The sequence below is a fragment of the Telmatherina bonti genome, assembly GCF_933228915.1.
Source record: "Telmatherina bonti genome assembly, chromosome: 8".
NCBI lineage: Eukaryota > Metazoa > Chordata > Actinopteri > Atheriniformes > Telmatherinidae > Telmatherina > Telmatherina bonti.
Genome location: NC_136626.1, coordinates 28,288,362 through 28,310,292, shown reverse-complemented (window position 1 = coordinate 28,310,292; position 21,931 = coordinate 28,288,362). Strand labels below are relative to the sequence as shown.

General features: G+C 40.2%; 1 protein-coding gene across 1 annotated transcript; it reads right to left on the bottom strand.

Moving 5' to 3' along the window:
* Nucleotides 1-672: 672 nt before the first annotated feature.
* tjp3 (tight junction protein 3) lies at nucleotides 673-21,497 on the bottom strand (the record flags this gene model as incomplete). Its single annotated transcript, XM_079245453.1, has 30 exons — nucleotides 673-796; nucleotides 890-948; nucleotides 2,342-2,929; nucleotides 3,394-3,494; nucleotides 3,624-3,834; nucleotides 3,967-4,040; nucleotides 4,159-4,254; nucleotides 4,375-4,580; nucleotides 4,673-4,892; nucleotides 4,963-5,071; nucleotides 5,158-5,314; nucleotides 5,418-5,481; nucleotides 5,735-5,808; nucleotides 8,293-8,365; nucleotides 8,460-8,545; nucleotides 10,798-10,879; nucleotides 11,061-11,131; nucleotides 11,794-11,878; nucleotides 12,167-12,270; nucleotides 12,400-12,582; nucleotides 12,990-13,080; nucleotides 13,235-13,335; nucleotides 13,482-13,557; nucleotides 13,700-13,889; nucleotides 14,015-14,118; nucleotides 14,210-14,504; nucleotides 14,587-14,689; nucleotides 14,784-14,905; nucleotides 15,415-15,471; nucleotides 21,414-21,497. The coding sequence occupies 30 exons, from the start codon at nucleotides 21,495-21,497 to the stop codon at nucleotides 673-675; spliced, it is 3,990 nt and encodes a 1,329-aa protein (XP_079101579.1).
* Nucleotides 21,498-21,931: the final 434 nt, after the last annotated feature.

Here is a 21,931-nt window from a genome sequence, read left to right as displayed (position 1 = left end):
AAAAAAAATCACATTGTGTTCTACGGGATTTTGACCAAAGTTTGCACCAAAGGGATGCCAAATGTCTCAGAAGTGGTACGTATTATATATGTCACACTGGGTTCTTGTGGGTTAAAACCATGAACTTGTGAACCCTTTGTCCGATGATCAGACTGAAAATTTCCACATTATTTTAAATAATGTATTCACAAAAATGGTGACAGCTTGAAATACCCTGACATATCAGATACGGTTTTATTAACTGCTTCACTGAACAAACTCATTTTAAGATCAGAAAACAGTTTAATGTAGAAAAAAAGTCTTAAAAAAAGCATCTACATAGTCTTCTATGAACTGAGTGTCTCCATCAAAACAGACTTGTTTAAAATGATTTCTATTATAACTAAGACATATATGTTACAACAGCGATGGCAAAGATGAATTGTGCTTTACAGTTTTAAACATGAAAAGTTGTAAAAACAAAACAAAAAGGCACTTTTTCATTTTCATCTGATGCTAAATTAGTGGCTGAATTAATGTTGAATTTTCCACCTTCCTACACTTGGAACAACAAGGTCTGCTTCAGATAAATGGAAAAACATAATCAAAGAAGAATAGGAGTGTGCTGAAGGAGTGAAACGGTTGTCGCGTCCATGTCGGATCAGTAGTCAGCAGCTTTAATCATCAAGTTGTCTACAGTTCAGTAGCAGGACCCCATTCGATGTCCTCATCCTCTTCTTCCTCTCCTTCCTCCTCAGAGCTGTCGCTGCCTTGGATCTGGGTGCGTCTGAACTGGACTGCTTGGTGATGGGCCAGGCTGTAGAGGCAAAGAAAACAGGGGTGAACATCAGCAGCAGGCCTCAGTCTTACTTTATTATTTTTATCCCACAAACAGCAGCAGCAGACTTACACCAGGAACGGAGGAGCTTTCCTTTCCTCGGTCTCTGCTTGCGGTTCCGCCTGGCGAGTCTGTAACAGCAGGAAAAAACAGAAAGAGGACTTTTAAAACAAACATTTATCAGCATTCTTTACAATGAAAATCTAAATCTAATCAAACACTAAATGTCGCAGAGATGCTGTGGTGGAGCAGCTCTGTATGTTTAAACTCATATCATCTTTTCCAGAGCAGTTATTATACCAGTTCCTCTGCAACTGGTTGCTGTTTTCAGTAAGAAAAGACAAGTTTCAGAATCATTTTACAATCATATCATCTTCATGCAAAGCTTAAAGGAAGATCAATATTGTGCTGTACTAACAAGTTAGTCATTCAGATCATTATATTCAGTATATTTATATTCAGTATATATATATATTTATATTCAGTATATATATATATTTATATTCAGTATATATATATATTTATATATATATATATATATATATATATATATATATATATATACTGAATATATATATAAATATAATATAAAGTATAAATTTGAATAAAAGTTGCTGAGATATTTTTAATTTGTTTAAATGAGTTTTTACTAAAGCTGGCATGAAAAATAAGGACGTTTGTGTTTGGTTGACTATTTCTACCTTTTAATACTCTCAACAGGTGTTGTTGGAAAAGTGATTATTAACCATTAAAACAAGGTATAACTTGTACGCACTGTGCTTCTGTTGGATGAGCAACACAAATAAACATCTGGGTAAAGAAAAATGTGGCAAAATCTGTTGCAATGTTCTCTTGTGTGTCTTCACAGAAGCACAATCCTTGTAAGTTATACCTTGTTGTCAAGGTAACTAAGCTTTCATTATGAAACAACATTGGTGTTATTAAAATGGAGGAATAATCCACAAAACAAGACAGTTTCCTCACTTAAGTGTTATGTTTATTTGATCTTTTAAAGCTGAAACTTTGCACAGAACAACTGGAGCCAGATTAAATGGCTGTTTAGGTGCTTAAGCTGCTTTTTTTTCCTTTTGTTACAAGAAGAACATAAGGAAACTGGAAATAAATAAATCCACCAGCTCACTGAGACACGCTGCAAGATGTCACACAGTACAAGAAATAATTCAATCAGAAGAAATCTGGCAAAGCCTTACTTCCTTTTATTTCATTATCTTTGCCCCTTTTTTGTGGATATTACAGTTTAACATTTTTCCCCTCAGCAACATTAATCTGTGTTTTATTTTTAATTCCTTTGCTATCACTGTTATGATGATTTTATCCTACAATCTTAACAGTCTCAACTAAAACCAGGTAAACTACAGAAATGCGTTTTAAAAATACTGACTAATGATGACTGATTTTATATGAAACTTGTAGATGCTTTCTTTGCACAAACACACATCACGTCTAATTTAAGATAAATTGGCTTTAAACATATAAAAAGAGATTTGAAGCAACTCTACAAACCTGCTGTAACTTGTCTTCGATGGCCGACAGGCTGGCGTGTGGCGAGCTCTCTGGTTGCTCCTCGGCGTATGAAGGTGCATGTGCTGAGTACTGAGTCGTGGGGTCGGGGGCTACAAAATCTGGCGGCCCATCAGATGGAGTGGTGGGCTCAACTGCATCAAGAGGGCTGAAGTCCGAGTCTGTAAAACTGCGATGAGCTGGATCTTCCTCCTCCTCAGTACTGGGAGGTGGGCTGTAACTTTTCTGGTGGGAGGACCTGGGTTTGGGCACGTGCAGCAGCGGAGGCAGTTCTTCATGCGAGTATGATGGGTCAGTTCTAGGCTCCGCTTCTGGTTCTGATTCTGGGCTGTAATGGCTAAAGGCCGGTTCAGAAGATCGAGCCAAAGCAACTCCGGTCCCCCTGGAGCTTCGAGAGACTCTGGCTGCATCCTGACCAGGATAAGCCTCCTCCAGGTCCTCGTTGTCAGTGTATGCCTCTCCATCTGTAAAGGGTTCTCCATCAGTGTCCTCCAGATCACTGGCAGCGCTGAGGTAGTCCGCCTGGGTCTGGTTCAGAGTATCTAAATCCTGGTCTCCCCCTCTCTCCAGCTGGACACACAACAAATTCCACTTCAGCATTCAGCTTGAAAAAGCTTTAACTATGTAAGGTTGATCATTTCCTTCCTTTATGTTCGCACAATTAAACATGGATGCAGCAGACTGATAGCCTGATCGGCCTACTAATCAGGCGACTATAAGGCACATTTACAGTCATCTTCAGGCAAAAAAAGATTCTTTTTGGTGTGTTTAAATATCTGCAACTTAGCTCCTGTAATGATTCTGCTTGTTTATGGAGAAATTTATGCATTTGTTTCATGTAAATCTCAAAAAGCTGCAATTTTTCTTTAGATATGCCATAAACAGGCAAAGGTTTCCAGTGTAGGAAGACAATAAGTGTTTGATTTTTCTAACAGCTTAACAAGGTTTTTAACTTTTCTGGCCATCCCCCTCCCCATGGTGCCATAAATGAATATGTAAGTGAACTTAAGCATATGCAGGTGTGTGTTCTGTACCGTGACTTCAGACACCCAGACAGGTTTGGACTGCTGGTGGCGAATTGTATTCTTCAGATTGTCGTACCAGCTGTTGGAATTGGGCTGCAGGTCCACACGAGCTGAAGGGAGAAATTTAAAGATATACCATTTTGCAATGAAAACAAATAACCTCAGTAAGTTAGTAAGGATTCATGTGTGAAGAAGTAAATAAAATACTGCTCCTAACTTTGCTTGCATGCGAGTTTTACCTGAGAAAAGGTGGCTGCAGTGCTTCCTCATCTTAAGGGCCTGTGAGTAAAGGCGTCTGGAGCTCTTGCTGGAGTTGGGACTGTACCTCTGCCTCATTAGCTTGACGTCTTTGCGGCAGTGAGGGTCGAGGAACAGCACCATGGGATGGTACTGGATGTAGTTGAGCCTTTCCACTGCAGTGGGAGTGATGTCCAGCAGAGGGTGCTTGTCCTGGGATGAGAAAAAACAAAGACCACTGATGAGGACACAGAAGCAGAGAAACCAGGATGTTTACGCTGCTAAAAGTAAAAAAAATGAATTCTAATGTATTTGCCAAGTGGAGTTTTAACAGTTACCGCTCACCTTCTCTGCTATTTTCCTCACAGTTTCCAGTTTAATGACCGTAGAGCTGCTCTCTCCACTGCGAGGAACCATCTCTGTGATGATTTAACATTTAAGAAAAGCAGAGTTCAGTGAAGAGGAACAATGTCGTGCTTTATTATTCACAAAAGAAAAAGGATTTGTGTGAGAAAACATCATGAAGGAGAAATCAACCTGCACTCTCGTATTCATCGGGCATCTCTCTGACCAGCTTTTCCATGGCAATATCATTCAGAGGACCCAGAATAACAATGGGCCTTCTGAAATTAGCTGAAACAAAAAACACAAACAACCAGATTACAACTTGTTGGACTAGTTGTGGGACCTCTAATATGACAGAGTGATAATCGGTTTGGTGTTGGAGTAAAAGCAGGAGAACAACGTGCCAACCTTCCCTGAGCAGGACTCTTTCATAGGCTGGGAATTTGCCCTGAATGGTGAGCTGCAGCAGATCCTCACGCGTCCGTCTGGTGTTCTTCTCATTCTTTTTATTCCCTCTGAGTCCTCGTAGTTTCCAGAACTCTGCTCTCGGCCCGGAGATCGGCCTCTCTCCAGCGGCCCGGTGAGTCCGTTCGATGCTGGCCAGCTTCTCTGCCCTGCAGAAGGTAACGAAGGAGAGAAAAATGAAAAAAAGGGTCCTTGGTTGAAAGAGAAATCCACATCTCCTTCCCATTTCTGGCTTTCTTACGCATCCTGGTTGGGGATGGTGCCTTTGTCCATCTCATGCAGGTCATTCCCCATTCGCACAGCCAGCCATTTGCCTATCTTCCCATGGTACATGGTGTCTGTGACCCTGAACACCTCTCCTCTGGTGAAGCTCAGACTGTTGGGGGCGTTTGACTCGTGGTCAAAGTGGGTTCGGATGTAGAAATTGTCTCCCAGGTTGGACTTTATGATCTTCTTGTAAACTGAAAAGAGGCAAATTAGGACTCAGAGGGAGCTGCTGGTGTGCTGTGAAGACTTTAGCTCCATACTTACTGTCCATTTTAGTCTGTGTGCAGATTTCCACTCTTTCGCCTGTAGGGATGTTGAGAAGGAAGTTGGCAGCTTCTTCTCGTGTGAAATGGCCAAAATCAACTTTATTTACCTGAACAAAGTTGGTGAATAGCCAGTTTTAGTTTTGTGCCTTGCGACAACCACCTGCTGTGAATTCTAAACCCTGCATGACGTCACCTTCATGATCTGGTCTCCTTCTTTAATCCCCTGTTCGTACGCCGGGCTGTTTGGCTGAACTCCGCCTACAAAAATACCGACATCGTTGCCTCCCATGAGTCTCAGGCCCATGCTGCGCTCCTTTACAAAAGTCACCGTTTGCAAATCTGAGCTGTACCTGAGAAAAACAAGCAGGAAGAGAGCCGAGAAATCAGACTGCCATCATGGGTTTTCAGTGTGTTTAGAATCAAAGGAATCTGTACGGAAAAGATGATAGTCACCCTGAATTAGATGATGGATAAGAATCTGGAGGTAGAGAATAAAGGGGCTCTTCTGTAGGCTTTGCTGCAAACATAATGGACATGGTGAGACTTTAAACTGACGCAGCTCATGAGAAACTAAATTTAGTTTGGAAGATGTGAAAAACGAGAAATAAATAACATGACGTGCAAGCGATGCTCAACGCCGCGGGAGTAAGCATCTAGCATCAGTATGAAATGTAACAGGCAGGAGAAAGTTTTAGTTTTATTACAACTGAAGCAATAAATCAGTAAGAAAAACTGTAATAATGAATCCGTTTACTTATTTGGAGCCTTACAGTAGAGCGGTGGGTTGTCATTCACTGAAATTCCAGACAGGAGCGTGCCGCCTCCATTCGCAGCAGCAGGAATCCTGCCAGGTGGAGAGGACAACAGTCTTCATCAGTCTTCTCCATGTAAGCTCAACCAATTTCAGCTAAGGGTTTGGGCTGGACTTTTCCTTACTTTCCATTTTTTCTGGTTAGAGGATGTTTCTAATACTAATAATAGTTGCTTTTATAAAGAACAGCTCAAATAAATAAGTTTAATTCACTTCAAAGTTCCCGTCCCCTAAATAGAATAGAATAGAACTTTATCGTCATTGTACGTTGCACAATGAAATTAAAAAGTGCAATCCTTCACAGTGTGCAAAAGACAACAGATAAAACGGTGTGTATTCACTCTGACTGTCACAAACCACGCGATGAAAGAATAAACAACTACGCCTCATTCTGGGTTTTCACCGCTATCGGAGGGCCTTCTTTTTTACAATTTTTTTTAACTGCTTAAAAATCATGCATATCTAATTTTTGCTTATAGATAAAACATATTCCATTGATTAATATTAGCAGTGGTCAGTTTGGCACATTAAATAAAGATTTAGGTCAGGTACATGCATTCAAAACTACATCATAATCACATCATTTGTAAACTAAAAATGACCAATAAACAGCAGCCAGATAACAGGTTGTGTAACCATGCTGAAGGGACCTCTAAAGGTTTAGGTTTATTTCATTAAGGGACAGTGCCAATTCATGTAACACATGACATACAGGAGTTATAAATGCTAGAATGAGCAAACAGGCTATTTTCCATCTATATTCCCCACACCTAGAACTTAAAAAAAACAAACACACTATGATAAAACATTAAAGAAAATAATTAACATATAACCACCCTGAATATATCAGTATAATACAGAACAGTAACAGCTCATCAATGCAAGTGAACACGTATGTATAAGTCTCATCCTTCTACTTTTGTAAACACTTTGTAAAGGCTGTTTAAGTGATGAATTGATTGATTTCAGCAGGGATTGAGTTCCACTAAGCTCTGAGTTCAGGTCTGTAAGCAGAATCCAGTTCAAACACAGGATCTTAAACGACTTTATGAGCTTCAGTGATGTGGTTTAAAGAGAAACTGCAGGATCAGACTGAACTGGATGCAGGCTAAAGGCCTGTGAGAGTCCACACAACAGTGATTAAAGACCTCTGAAATGTCATTTGATTGACTTAAAACCCTGTCATTCAATTTAATTTCCAATATTTTTCTGTTACTGTGACATGGCCCTGTCAGTCTGCCGAGTTCTTCCAGATCATTTTTACATTTCCTTTATATTCACTTAAAGCTGAATTGGAATTTGCTTTTCAGCAGTTTTTAAGTGGCCTTTTTTAGAGCTTGATCAGGCTCTCATCACTTTCAAAATACCATTTATCCATAGAAGATCAGGCTTTTTAGGACTGTTTTTAATCGTGCAAGTGAATTGTTCAACAATTTCTTGTATTTTGCAAGAAAATGTCATTCCTTCCCAACCAACCTGTTGAGTTGCATGTATAAATTTTATGCACATTTTAGGATTTGACTGGATTCTGCAGGACAGCAATGGTTGAAATAGTTTGCAATTCAGCTTTCTAGCTACTAAAATCAAAGAGTGGTTTGCGAGTCTGGTTAGCGCATTGAATGATTTCAGAATTCTTTCAGGCCTTTTGCTAAATTACACATCATCCATAAAAATAAACTCTTTAGATGACATTCCTGCAAAAAATTCCCTAACTTTATCATAAAAAAAACAAACATTTGATGTAAAGGGTCTATGAAGTACAGTCAGGATAAACGACAGAGGACTCTAATAACCTCCAGTCTATTTTCACTAAATATTTAGATTATAACAAAAACTTTCTCAGGCATAAATCATAATTTTACAGCCAAATCTGTCTCTTCTGTAAATATTATAGCCATAAACTAATAAAGCTCCTGTGTCTGGAAAAAACAAAAAAAAAACAAAACTTGGATCTACCTGGATGACATTGAATTTCATCACTTTTGGATTTGATAATGTATTTATTCAAAGGCCTACGTGTTATCTTATGTTATATATTCGACAGTATAGTATACAATAAACCAAACATGCATGTTGCTGGACGGTGGGAGGAAGCAGCAGTACCCTGAGAGAACCCGCACCAATGCTTAGGTTTAACTTTAGACACTGGAGGAGTCTGCGCTTGTTAACTGTTTTTAATCCTTTCATGTCTGATGTCTTGCTTGATCACTGTCCTAAAATAATATTTATTCAGCTATGGAGCTTAGCTGCTGTCTGTAACGCTGCTGTTTACGCAGAAATGCTCTGCTCCCACTCTGACAAAAGGAAATTGTAATAAAAAAATGACTAAATGTATGATTTTTAGCAGCCGTTTTAGCCACAATAATGTCCAGGGAAAACTGCTGATCTGACACACTGTCTGCACGAGGAGAAACTACTTAGTAAAATATCCCTCCACGACAGGGTTTTCATGTTATCACGCTCCCAACATGCTTCCCCATGTTGTGCTTTTTACAGGTTAGATAATCCCAGCTGTACCTGCGGTGGCTCTGCCCTCGCTCCGAGCTGCCAGACCTCCTGAAGTGTGAAAGCTCATCAGAATCTGAGGAATCTGAAGGAACACAACAGAGTATTCAGTATGCAATGCGTATAGTTCAGATGGGGAGGATGAGGATGATGAGTGTGAGACAGAGGAGTAAACCGACCATCGGGAGGCGGTCTGATGGGTGACGGTGCTTGACGTGGAGGTTCCTGCTTCACAGCGACTGAAGGGGATTTCTTCTGGATTATTCTGAGAAAACCAAATGAAATAGTTGACTGAATGATTTATTTAGTTTTGAACCTTCATCTTCAGGGAATTACTTTCATAAAGCAGATCATATGAAATGTGTAATCTTGTTTTTGGTGGCGAGGAGTGACGACGCAATCTTAGCAGGAAGTTCTGTCATGCGCAACAGTTTGTACAGCGCTTTAACAAACAGTTGCGTTTCTGTTCTTCCCTCTTTTTCCTCATGTTCTTCATGTTCTAGATCAATTACTTTAATCATTCTCTGTTTTAAACTTCTATATATAGAATTAGTTATATAAAATGTTATACTCGTTCTTGCTTGTTACATCTTGTTGCATAATCAAGGTTTCCACTGTGCTTCATATGATTTTTATAATTATTTTATTTTTATTTCATTTCATTCAATAAATCAAAACATATTTTAAAATCTAAAAATATTTTCAAGTTAAAGTCTAATGAAAGAAGCTGCAGCAGAAGTGTTATATTATCTGCCTGCCTTTCACCCAGCCCTCAGTACAGCATAAACAAACAATAAAAACTAAACTAAAAATTTACAGAATTTAATGAGGTATAAAACATCAACCATTTTTTTTTTCTTTTTGGAGAAAATGGTGAATGTCTGGGTTTGTTAGTTACCAGTTATGCAAAATCACCAGTACAAGTCTGACAACCTATCTGTGTTGAAATAGTTTATCTGGAGAAGGAACAACTTTTCCAGAAGGGTCTAGGCTTGCTTCTGTACACAGATAGATCGCAGGCCTGAACTACGAACCGTGATTAACATACCCAAACATTTCTTTCTCAAACATTCCCAATTCTGATATGCAGTACTACAAAGCTGGTTATCATCTCAGTAAACCAGCCCAGGGTTTTCCCACCTCCATCAGTGCATGCTCACATGAAATGGGCGGTGTTTGAAGCATCTGACCAATCACAAACATGGGAAAAACCCTGCAGGGCAGCTATTTTACCGTGGAGAATCCAAACACATCATCCAAGTTAAAAGCAACACTGTTACCGCAGCAACAGCCAGAAGTATTGCTGGCAGATGATGTCTGACATAAATTTATCTGGGATGACACAAGTCTGCATAAATTCACAGGTTATTAGAATATCTCTCCATCTGACAATATAAACAGACGGCACTCTAAACACTTACTTTCTGACAGCGCAGGCGCATCAGGCTGGGCCTCCTTTGGGTCCTTTCTTTACTTTACTTTTTCTATTGGGCTCTTTTGAGACCCATTGCCCCTGTGTGGCCTCGTTTTGTGCTGTTATATTAATTCCTCACAGTGATGGCACGAGTGGATGTGTGTTGTACAGATTCATGGTTCTGTAGTTATGCCATGTGTGACCATTATTATTAACCTCATTTTTGCCGTTAAAACCCTCATGAATCTTAATCAGATTTGGTAATGAATGAAGAACAAGTTAGAAAAAATGCTTTAAAGTGACCAGGCTCAATTTTTTTTTTTTTTTCAAATCAAAAGGATTGAATAATTTCCTAATAAATCTCTCGCTTAAGCTCTCTTCTCACGCTTCAAGCATCTACATTAATGGGATGCTCTAAAGATCAATAAGCCATTTTCCAAGGCAATTGATTGTCCAGGAGGTGATGCCTTTATACTTGGTGATCTTTTATCCAGAACATAACCTGCTATGGATCATGTTAGCCATTCAGTATATGTTACCACGGTGATTTACTCCAGTACTAAGTGAACCCGCGTTGCAGGAAACAGGACAGGGTTGGTTGACCCTAAAGTTACACCCCCCCCCGAGAAAAAAAAAATCCAGCTTTGTCCAGGCCTCTGGTTGATTAGGCAGCAAATTTTCAGTTGACTATAAACAAGCTGACAAAGAGACAGCAGGCTTTTGATGTAAAGCGCTCATATTGTTGCTGGAGTTTATATAAAACTACCTGCAAGTACACTGTCAGCGATTCTGGCTGATCTTTGGGAACTTTAAGGTTTGGTTTAAAAGGTGATGCTGATACAAGAAGAAGTGTGTTTCTTACATCACTGAATTTCTTCACCTTACTGACAAAGCTAAACTTGTGTGGGATGCTAATTTTATTCATAAAACACAAAAAGCAACACAAAATAACATCAAATCTTGCATGTGAGAAACACAAGCCTGCACACACACAAATACATCGTCCAAAAACACACCTGATCATACTCACACACACACACACACACACGTCGACATCTCTGATGACGTACAATCAGTGAGCGTTGAACTAAGACGTCTCTCACCTGTGGTTGGCGTCCCCGCTGTCTGTGGAGTTCCTGTGTGGGACTGACGTGTAACTGGCCTCTGATTCAGAGTCTGAGGGAGCTGGGAAAGTACACAAAACAACACAGTCACCATCAACAGCTACATGACTAAAAGAGTGAAAGACTTTGCAACACGCTATAAAGAAAACACAAAAATAATGTAAAAATAATGAGTCAGAAACTTTAATCAGGAGTAATGACTCAGTCATAAGCAGGGGCATCTGGTCTGTGAACACACACACCTTTCTGTGGCGGGCTGACAGCTGACCCCCTTTGTGGCAACTCCGCCTGCAGGGAAACATCTGGCAAGACTCTGGAAAAGAAAAGAGGGAGGCGGGAGTGAGGGAAGAGGAAGACAACAAATCTCAGTTACGTTTGACAAAGCGGGACCAGTGGCTAATATGTTGATTTGTAAGGCTGAGACTGAAATGTTGCATATTCACCTTATAATCTCTGAGGGAAGCTCTCTGAGACGGTTAACTGGTTTGTGAACAATCAAATTGATCCACTTTAATTAGTCTAGTCATTAACTGCATGGCGAGGTTCGCTATGGATTTTTAAAAACACGCAGATATTCTCAAAACTGTTTCTGTATGACTGTTGCTTCAGTGGGAAATGTCCTGTTTAATCAGCATTTTATTTTAGCCACATACAGGAGAACATGTTCAGTAAAAGTCACTTTTATTTCATTGGTTAACAAAATAACAGTTGATACACAGTCGAAAGAAAAAAAAAAAAAACACAAATGAAAGATAATAAAATGCTATCAAATTTGTCAAAAATAAGCAAATTAATAAAAATATATCAGGAACAGGAAGTGGCATTTAAGGTGAAAAAAACTGAAACAACAAACAAAACAAAGTATATGATTAAGGTTAACAACAGAAGAGCTGTAGAGTCTGCTCGGTTTCTCCTCCAGGAGATCTTGTTGAGTATCAAGGAGGGGGGTGGTGTTTGGAGGACCTTCATCTGTACCTGTATCTGCTGAGGGAGTCCTGGCTGTACGTGGTGCTCTGCCTCTGAGGAGGCCCCGCATCTTCATCCGACTCAGAATCAGAATCTGGGAGGAAAATAAATTATAACAGTGAGCAAACCAAAGAAGGTTTGTCTTCATGCTAATTAAGATATAAGGAATTTAGTTCATATTTTCCCAACATTAATAAAAAAAAAGAAAGAAAAAAAAGCAAACAAAAACCTCTGAGCAGCTTGTGATGCCATTCATGAAGCAAACTGTTCTGAGTAACCTTGTCTGTTTGCACATGTTCATGAGCGACTCAGATAAAACCCAGGACTCGCACCACGTTAAAGAAGTTGGACAGAGCATTTGTGCACATTTGTGTTTGCCAACCTGGAGGTGGGGCTCTAAAAGGAGAGTTGACCCTCCTCGGCGGCTCTTGGCGAACGGTGATGGGGGAAGATCTCAGACCAGTGTGGGGAAGATCAGGAAGAACTCTGCAGAGACAAGAGAAGGACGGTTAGCATGACAAACGGTCGACATGAACATTTGATTCAGTTTCTGACTGTTGCTACATGCGAGTGGCTTATTTCTGCTCTGGCAGTAGAATAAAGAAATGTCCGTACTTGTATCTGCTGTCAGGGCGGGGGCTGTTTCTGCGTGGAGGTGGGGAGGCGCTGCGGTCAGAGTCAGACTCCGAAACAGGCCTGCGGGGCCGTGAGGAAGAGGAGGTGGGGTGAGACGCTGTCCAGGTGGGGTGTAGCGGAGAGGATCGTGGGTTGGGGAGGGTAGACACACCTGACAAGGTTCTGAAAGAAAAAAATAATTACTAATGCAAAATCAGTCATTTGTTTTTCAGCTTGAGCTAATCCACGAGGAAATGATCCGCTTTCATAAATATAAACCTGCACACAAGTGCTGCACACATTTAAGACACCAGGTCCAAAGGATTCACCTTTATGTGCACTGAAATACCAAAAGCTGCTTCAGCATGACAAGGATTCAAGCTTAGTGTGTGTAATTTTAATCTGTTAACTACAATGTAAATGAAAGCAGATGTAGGAACTCAGTTCATGGACCTGAACCTGAAAATATTCACATGAATTTGTGAAACCATTATTCAGACCTGAAAAAAATCTAATTATCTAAATATGCTTTTTTATTACAAATCACTCAAAAAAAAACTCTGAAAGGAAACAAAAATCACTGAACTGACTTGTGTTTGCTGGGCTGGTCCCTCATTTCTGGACTTTCTCTTCTGACGGGAGGAGGAGAAGCGCTGTGGTCCGACTCGGACTCAGATGGAGCTGAGGAAGAAGTAACATCCATGTTTTCTGAGGTGCCTTTCTGCAGCTACATAAAGCCTCTCTAACATCTTTTTCATCTTAATATTCTGCTCAGAAAGTGAGTTTGTGAATGATTCTGCAGGTAACACGATCATCAGGTGATCAGTGAACGAACCTCTACGAACGTGGTGTGTTCTCGCCGGAGGCCGGCTCAGTGTGGAGCGCACAGGCGATGAGTCTCGAGACTTGGCTGCTGGTGGCGGTTCAGCTCTTGTTCTGGTTTTGAAGAACAGACACATTTTTTTTTCCCCCCTCTTTGAAAAATTGTGTTTACAAAGTAGAAGCCAAGACGAAAACAAAAGTTTGTGTATTTTATTTCTACTTCTTCATCTCGACATAGTGAGGATGAAGCAGATCTGTACCTGCGCGTCCGCTTCTCTCTGGTAGGTTGGCGTGATTTTCTGCGAGGGGCAAAGTCTTCCTCAATATCGGAGATGTCTGACAGGACACAGAAAATGATTTCAATATGACAAACAAGAAGGTTTATGAATTAATTCTCAGCAGGGATTTCTACACTTCTTTATTCTCTCTCCTTCATCGTTCCCTGCCTGCCTTTCCTTCCTCTGCCTGCACCCCTCACCCTCCAGCTCCGAGCTGCTGCCTCTGCGGTGCTCGTCCTCGCTGTTGGGGGCGCTGTCCACTACCTCCGGGATGCTGACCAGAAACTTGCGGTCGTCCCTGAGGACAGTCATGGTCAGTTTGCCCCTGCTCTTCTCCACCAAGTGCTTGGTCTCCAGCAGGGAGAGATTCTCTGTCGTCATGCCGTTGATCTACTCAGAGGAAACAAACAGATCAACACAAACTGAGGATTCCCTTCGTTGTAAATCACTGATTAACGCCGAAAGCTTCTGAAAACATTTGTAGCTTAATGTCGAGTGTGTCCACAAATATTCACCTTGAGAATCAGATCTCCTTCCTGCAAAGTGCCTTCTCTTGCAGCCAGGCCGCTTTCTGTCATGTGCTTTATAAAAATCTGACTTCCCAGTTTCAGTCCATACTCTGCACACAAAGAGAGAGATCCTGAATCCTGAGAGAAACCAGCTCAACAGAAATTCTGTTTGAGTGTTTCAGCTGTGAGCATTAGCATTACCATCTGTGATTTTCTTTTTAGTTAAAGTGGTTTTGATGGGTCCTTCTGCAGCTCTGCTTTGCGGCAGCTTCTTGTATCCCGAAGACATCAGCGGCAGCGTGTTTCCATAGCCATTGCGGTCAGGAGAGGAGCTGCGACCACGCGAGCGGTTGTGGTGCGAGTCTCGGTGGTCGCTGCCATCAGAGAAGCGGCGTGGTTGCCTGGGACGGTCCTGATCCAGCAGGTTGGATTGGGACACTGCCCGCGATGGTCCGGTGGATACCGGGATCTGGATTTTTCGGGGGCGTTTCACTGTCTGAAGTAAGACGAGATTAAAAGTTTAGAGAAACAGAGAAGAAGTAATTGATCTTTAAAGCCGTTGCCCTCTCCATACTCACAATGTTTGCCATTTTGCCACAAGACTTGAGGGTCTGAATGGTGAAAGTAGAGTGAACATTGTCCATACGTTCTCCATTGACCATCACAATTTGGTCATTATTGCTTCAAAAGACAAGAAATCCACATGAGCCTTGTTCCGTGTAAATGTACAAATGCATCGTGGTTATTTTACCATGAAGTTAGAAGGTGAACTTACAACAACCGCCCCATGGCTGGTCCATTTGGCAGCACATCCGACACCATCACAGCTGTATTCCCATCTGGGTTAGGCTTATCTCTGCCTCCTGATATGGCAAACCCAAAACCCATTTTGGGATCCTACCATTTTGAGAGTAAAAAGAAGAGGAAAAAAAAAGTGTGAGACTCAGAAAATGACACTTAAAGAGCAGAGAAAGAATGCAGGATAGTGAGTGGGCAGATTGTGAGCATGAGTGGGAGATGCAGTGAAGAGATAGTGAGAGACAGAGCACATTCCAGTGGCAGGATGGTGAAGAGCCAGCTGGTGCTGTGGAGAACGGCAGGGTGTGTCGCTCTGAATTCCTGCCGGAGTCTGCTGTGAAACAGAGTTCACTTCAGCCCCTGCAAGTCCCTCACAATACTCTGAAAAACAATCCTCACACTGCCCCATATCCGCTGAAGCCAGGCGCTACTTCCACCGGTCACAGACACAACAACTCTAAATGACGGCATACTAAAAACCAGTCTTTGTAATGTGCCGCTTATAATGGGTAACTGGCACGTTTAAAAGCTTTTGTTTTGTTTTCCTTTTCTACTTTTAAAATCTGAAATCATCCTTTCATGATTTAACTTTGGCAAAGAAGACTTACTTTGTTTAGTGTTACTGTTTGTTGCTCCCATATTATTAACTCATCCATGCCTGGTTTCTGGAAAGACAGAAATACACACAAGAATCACATGAATATCTCATTTAACTTCATATTAAAACAGAATTTATTGATCCTGCCATTTAACTAAAGTCCTTACACGGAGGACAGTAGTTAATCCTGAACTGAACAACAAGACAAGTTTGTTCAACTCAACCTGATCTGAGCATGCTCACACCTGTCTCAATCCTGCCAGACCGGTATGAAGGAGGGGCTAACTGGTATGTGTATACATCCGCTTATATCTGTGAGGTGTTCACAACATATGATCACAGGAAAAATGAACTATTATTGAGTTGACAAAGTTCCTCATAGAGTTTTTATTTAGCTTAACCAACGAACCAAAACTAAATAATTATTCTGTTTACCGTTATTAAACAAAGAGAAGCTTTAGATCCTGACATCTGCAGTGGTGCTAGCAGCATTTTTGGAGAGTTATTGATGAATAAAAAAAGAAATAAAAGAAAAAATATTCTTTCCTATCTGAAACCAACACATTGCTTCAGCTCTATGCAACTATGATTATGTAAACAGGCACTGTGGCATTAGTCAGCCCTGGAAAAGTGTGTGTGTGTGTGTGTGTGTGTGTGTGTGTAAGGGGGGGGGTGAAATTCTAGTGCAACTGTCACCAGTCACGTTCTTTGCCCTATACTCGTTCTGCAGGATGAAAAGGTTTCAAACCAACAGCGTAATTTTTTTATGTACACACTCGTTTGTGTGGAACCGCATATCTAGCATCAGTAAAGAAACTTTCGGCCACTTGTAACTTTATTTCACATCAGGACCCTTACTGCCATCTATGCAGGTTGTCATGGTTGCATCAGTATTACAACAAAATCATGAGAAATCGTGTCACAGCTGGACAGTTAAAGGAGCCCTACCATTGTTACATCAATGTTACTCCTTTATTCAACCCAACGATTACGGCCCAGTTCTTTTTGTTACGAAGCCGCATAAATCAACAACTGAACACACCACACATTGACTTCTACTTGTTGGACAAAAATACAACATGCCCATCATGATTTACATTTTCCAAATAAAAAATCATTTAAAGAAAAAAAAAGATGAAAAGAAATCATAGTAAAAATACAAGTTGGACAAAATTTATTATCGCTTTACTAATGCTAGAGAAGAGCACTGCAGTGGACCAGTGGCTCAGCCAGGTAAACCTTTTTATTATTGGAAGCAAGTTGGAAGGAAGGAAGGAAGGAAGGAAGCAAGTAAGGAAGCAAGAAAGAAAGAAAGCAAGAAAGAAAGAAAGCAAGACAGACAGACAGACAGACAGAAAAAACAAGACAGAAAGAAAGAAAGACAAAAAAGGAAGGAAAAAAACAAGACAAAAAAGGAAGGAAAAAAACAAGAAAGAAAGACAAAAAAGGAAGGAAAAAACAAGAAAGAAAGACAGAAAGAAAGACAAAAAAGGAAGGAAAAAACAAGAAAGAAAGACAGAAAGAAAGACAAAAAAGGAAGGAAAAAACAAGAAAGAAAGACAGAAAGAAAGACAAAAAAGGAAGGAAAAAACAAGAAAGACAGACAGAAAGACAAAAAAGGAAGGAAAAAATATAAGATAGAAAGAAAGAAAGACAAAAAGGAAGGAAAAAAAACAAGAAAGAAAGAAAGAAAGGATGGAGGGATAGATAGAAGGAACCAACTACTCTTGTCAAATACACAAAAGTTTATTATTATAAATAAATGTCAAAGTAGCCTGGAGAGCCTTTAAACACTTGGAAATGTAGGAAGCACAATGGGTGCCATGACAGCTTGAGCAGAGATGACAGCAATGCACCCACATCGTCATAGAAACAACGTTCAGTCTGTCTATCAAACCATTAAAATTATTTTTCCCATTTATTTAGGACTTGTGTACAAAAACTGAAGTAGAAACTATAAAGAAGAACAGATGAAGTGAATATTGAGGAACAGAAATTAAAGGCTCGCCACTAAAACCTTCAACTTGCTGATGTGAGTGCACAGTGTTTGACCTTTGAACAGTTGGCCAACTGTTTGACCAAGTTAATCATAAACTTATGGGGAAAAATATGTTGCTCAAATAAAACCAAGATATCAACCTTCTGATTTCATACCAAGCTACCATTTGAATGTGACCTGACACCAACACCTGTCATCATCTGATCATGTAGTTTCACTGCAGTCACCAATCACAGGAAAATAACGGTTGATAGTTAACTCAAATCTGTCCCTCGAAAAGCAAAGTTCAGTCCTTAAATGCCTTCATCAGTCCATCCAAATGGAGGCAAGGTAAACGGAGGCCTGTGTAATAAATCAGGAGTGACTCAGGTAACAATAAAAGAAAAAGCACAAAGACCAAACAAGACTGTGAAGCTACTTGATTAGCATCTGTTGCAACTCCTCCATCTTCGATGAAGATGTGCATTTTCAGAGATTTTGCCAATAACAAAAAGCCGAGAGGTGCAGAAAGGGTTGAACTTTAACTTTGGATTGAAGGCACAAAGATAAAAGAATTAAACCATGAATCAACAAGCGTTGAATCAATCTGTGTTTCAGAATCATCTACGACTAATGGCAGAGCAGACGGCGTGCTAACAGCGGCTGTCTTCTCAGCCAGGAAAAAGGGGAAGTTAATATAGAAGCAAGCCAAGCTTGTTTATCTCATTTTAACAAATGATGTGTTAAGTTGTGCTAAACTGAGCAATTACACATTTGCACTGATAAATCTGAAGCTGTGCATCATGTAGACTAGCAGGAGATTAGGAATGTCAGCACAGATGAAGACAGTGATTTACTGTCTGCTGATAAAAGCCCCTCCAGTCCCTTCTCCACCTTCTGGCTTTGCCAGCTCTGGAGAAGGTTTAGCTGACAGCTCATGCATTCCTTTCTTTGTTCCTTCTTAACACAAACATCTAGAATATTTTGGAAAATGCCACATAGTGCAGCACAATGAATTCTTTGTATTTTTACCTTTTCACTTACCATTTGGTCTTTAAATCTCACTTCCATTTCCCACTGAGATTTCTAATCACACCTGAGGCCTCAAGCGCTCAATAAAAACCCAGCTCTTTACACTCCATATGGAACCAGCGACAACAACAAAACAATCACATATCCACAGTTCTCCAGCTCCCAAAAGTTTCTCTTCAGATTGGTTCTACTAGGAAAAAGGCTGCAGCCCAGCAGACACCAGATCCGCCAGCTGAAATTATTTGTAATATGACCAGCTCTGAGGTTTGTCTATCAGTAGCAACCTCACCTGGAGAGTGCTCCTCCCCCTCCAGTCTTTGCCCACTCTATCAGCCTCTAGTGTCCTCTGAGGAGAGTGGATTTAAGGTGGAGCCCAGCAGCCTTTAACCTCCCAGACAGATAACAACAATGAGGCAACCTTAAATGTCTCAGAGGTATCCAGTCCTGTATTCTTAAAAAAATAATGAACATTAGCCAGCTGGTGATGTCAAGAATACTACCCTTAGAAACGCAAAGGTAAACACTGCAACCTGAAGTGCCTACTAGATACGAGCACCAACATTTTCACACTGAATCAGGTCCCAACTGGTTACAGGTGACGGATAAAGGCTGGCTACTTTCAATACTGGAAAAAAAAAGGTCTATAAATAGACCAGTTGTTTGCATAATTTTTCATTTAATAAGTCTACTTATTTATCTAATGGTGGTATTTCAGTTACATTACCTTGTGGTTAAAGTACTGCCAGCTATTCATTTACTAGTTTTAATATTGCCGGTAGTAGAGTTTGGAAAGATAGGTGCAACAGTGAAAAAACAAAAACAAACAAAAAAAAATTCTTATCTTGATGTATAACTTGGTATAAAATGAACAAAAAAAATACAAATAAACTGTTAACTTCCATTAAGATAAATCCATCGCAGTTTGAGAACTTACTTCTGTGTGTAATATGTAAGAATTAAACAATGAGGAGCCGTGAATTACATGATGTACTTTTCTCACATTTCAGTCTAATTTATTTTAATATGAAAGTCCAGAAGGGCAAGAAATAATCAAGCATTTTTCACAAACCCCTCGATTCATTTTGTATTGATCCTCTCAGATCAGTCTCTGCCAGAAACAAGCGAACAGAGAAAGCTCCGCCCTCTGTCGTGTCTGCAGGCTGCGTCTGATTGGTCAACTGTTGGGAAGGTGGGTGTGGGTTTCATCTCATGAACCAAGAGAAAATGACCAATCACTGAGTTCCTCCCTCGGGATGTCACTAAAATTTCGAAATAGAAAAAAAAATCTCCAAAACCAATTGTTTCCATCGCCACGGAAACCAAACAGAGGTGCTGGAAACCTAACATGCGTTTAGGTGTCAATAAACAGCGCCGCTTGTATGTCTGATGAGTATTCAACACTATAACTCTGTAGAAAACTCAGAAAACTAGAAATAGCATAATAGAGTCCCTTTAACATTTTTTTGGGCTGCCGATTCGATTTAAATTGCGATTCCTCTGTACTGCCGATTTTTACTTTGCTTTTTAAACAGCAGACTATTTGAAAAAGTTGCATGATGACCAAGTTTACAGACTATATCACAAGCCAGATTTCCAAAATAAATAAAAAAAACTAAAAAAAACTAAAAAAAAAAACTGTCAGTTTTTAAGATATATTCAGCAATAATATATCTGAACCAGCTGTTCGAACTCATACAGTTGTTTCAAAAGCTTGAACTGCTTATAAAAGTGTTGGTTTGAGAGTCTGTTGGCTTGCTGCTGCCGTACGTATGGCTATTAGCTTTGCATCTTCCTCAGGGTGGTGTCTTGCTAGGTGGGCAGCAATGTTAGTTGTGTTACCGCAGTACGCAACATGTGCATTACAAATAGCATCGACATGTCCAGTTCTGCTTTGCTCTTCAAAGCAAAAAATTCTAAATGTGTCCAAACTTCTGACTTAATATGTGATGGTGGAGGATTTATCTCTGCACATTTCTGACGGTTTTCCACCATTCTCTGTCTTATGTTTAAGGGTTTTCCAAAACAGATGTAATGCCATGTTGCTAGATATATGAAGAGAAACATTTCACCCTCTGCTGGAGAAAAGCTGTAACTTCTTCGCGATCTGGCATCAAAACATTTTAAGTTTTTAAACATTTAAATCTGATTTAAAAAAGGAAAAAAAAATTTTTTTTAAGAAATTGTGGAACAAAAAATCCTGAATTTTATGTGAAATGTTTTTTTCTCCCACCCCTAATTATAATGCACGACGTGCAGTGGAGTGGTGTTCCTCTGCTTACACAATGGTCACATGGTAAAAACTTTATTACAGTATTTTTTTGTTTCTTTTTTTCCCCACAAAAAAACTTTATGTTTGCCTCAATGTACTTTTTAATGCTAAATAACCGTTCAGCTACAGCAAGATTCTCCTCATTCACCTGTCAAAAGCCAGCGGATCTGAATCAGTTAATGAACGTGTTGCGATGGTGGTGATGTCTGTAACGGAGAGATATTACAGCGAATTAACTCGCTGAACTACGTGTGCGTATGTACGGAAATAATGCAGCCAGTTGGCTTTGCTGACCATCACTGACCATTGTATAATCTTACTTTAAAACATGGCAGTTCAGTGTTACAGCATTATCTGCTGTTGCTTAGCAAAATTATCATCTAAGTATTGCTTAAGATTTTCCTTATAAAGGAAAAAAAATATATATATATTTGAATTTTTAAGCTTTTACCAACAAACCCTTAAACATACACTACTCTCTATAAACATTAACTAAACTTTAAAACAGCAACAGTTTGGATTATGAGAGACATATAAAAAAATAAAAGTAGCAATAATGTAATACTTCAGAATCGTGAACTTGACACTTAATTATTGGGTCACAAGAGTCCTAAAACAAGTTCATATCGCTGCTTAGTTACTCAACTTCCAAATGATCTAATGCCATAGCGATAAATGAACGCGCTGTTACCACAGAGCTTAAGTGCTGCATTACTTCCAGCTCACTTACAGGGACCACCAACAGTGGCGGCGGGGGCTCTGGGGGCAGAGAGCCAAAGTGTTTCAGCAGTTTCATTCGCTGCGTCAGATTCATGATGATGATAGCGTTGATTTCTTCTTCTTCTCCTTTAAAAAACACCAGCAGTCCAAAACGGTCACCAAAGTCTCTACTTTCTGTGCAGGTCAGTGAACGATTTGGTGACTTGTACAAGTCTCCCGAAGACGAGCCGCAGAAAGACGCAACAGCAAAATGAGCTTAAAAACTGCACTAATTAAAAGTTGGGGAAAAAAGAAGAAGAAAACCATCATCCATGGATTCCAACAGATAAGTTATGCATCTGCCACTCCAGAATTACGTTGCGTCCTGAAATATTTCCTTTGTGATGTGTTTGTGAAGTCAAGACAGGTCCACTTGCTCCCAGTACCAGTGGTGTGTGTGCATCTTGGTCAACTTTCCCACAAGGCAGCAGCAGGTCCCAGGCTGCTGGCCGAGTTTCAGTATTCTGGGTGCTATGGTTACGTCGGAGG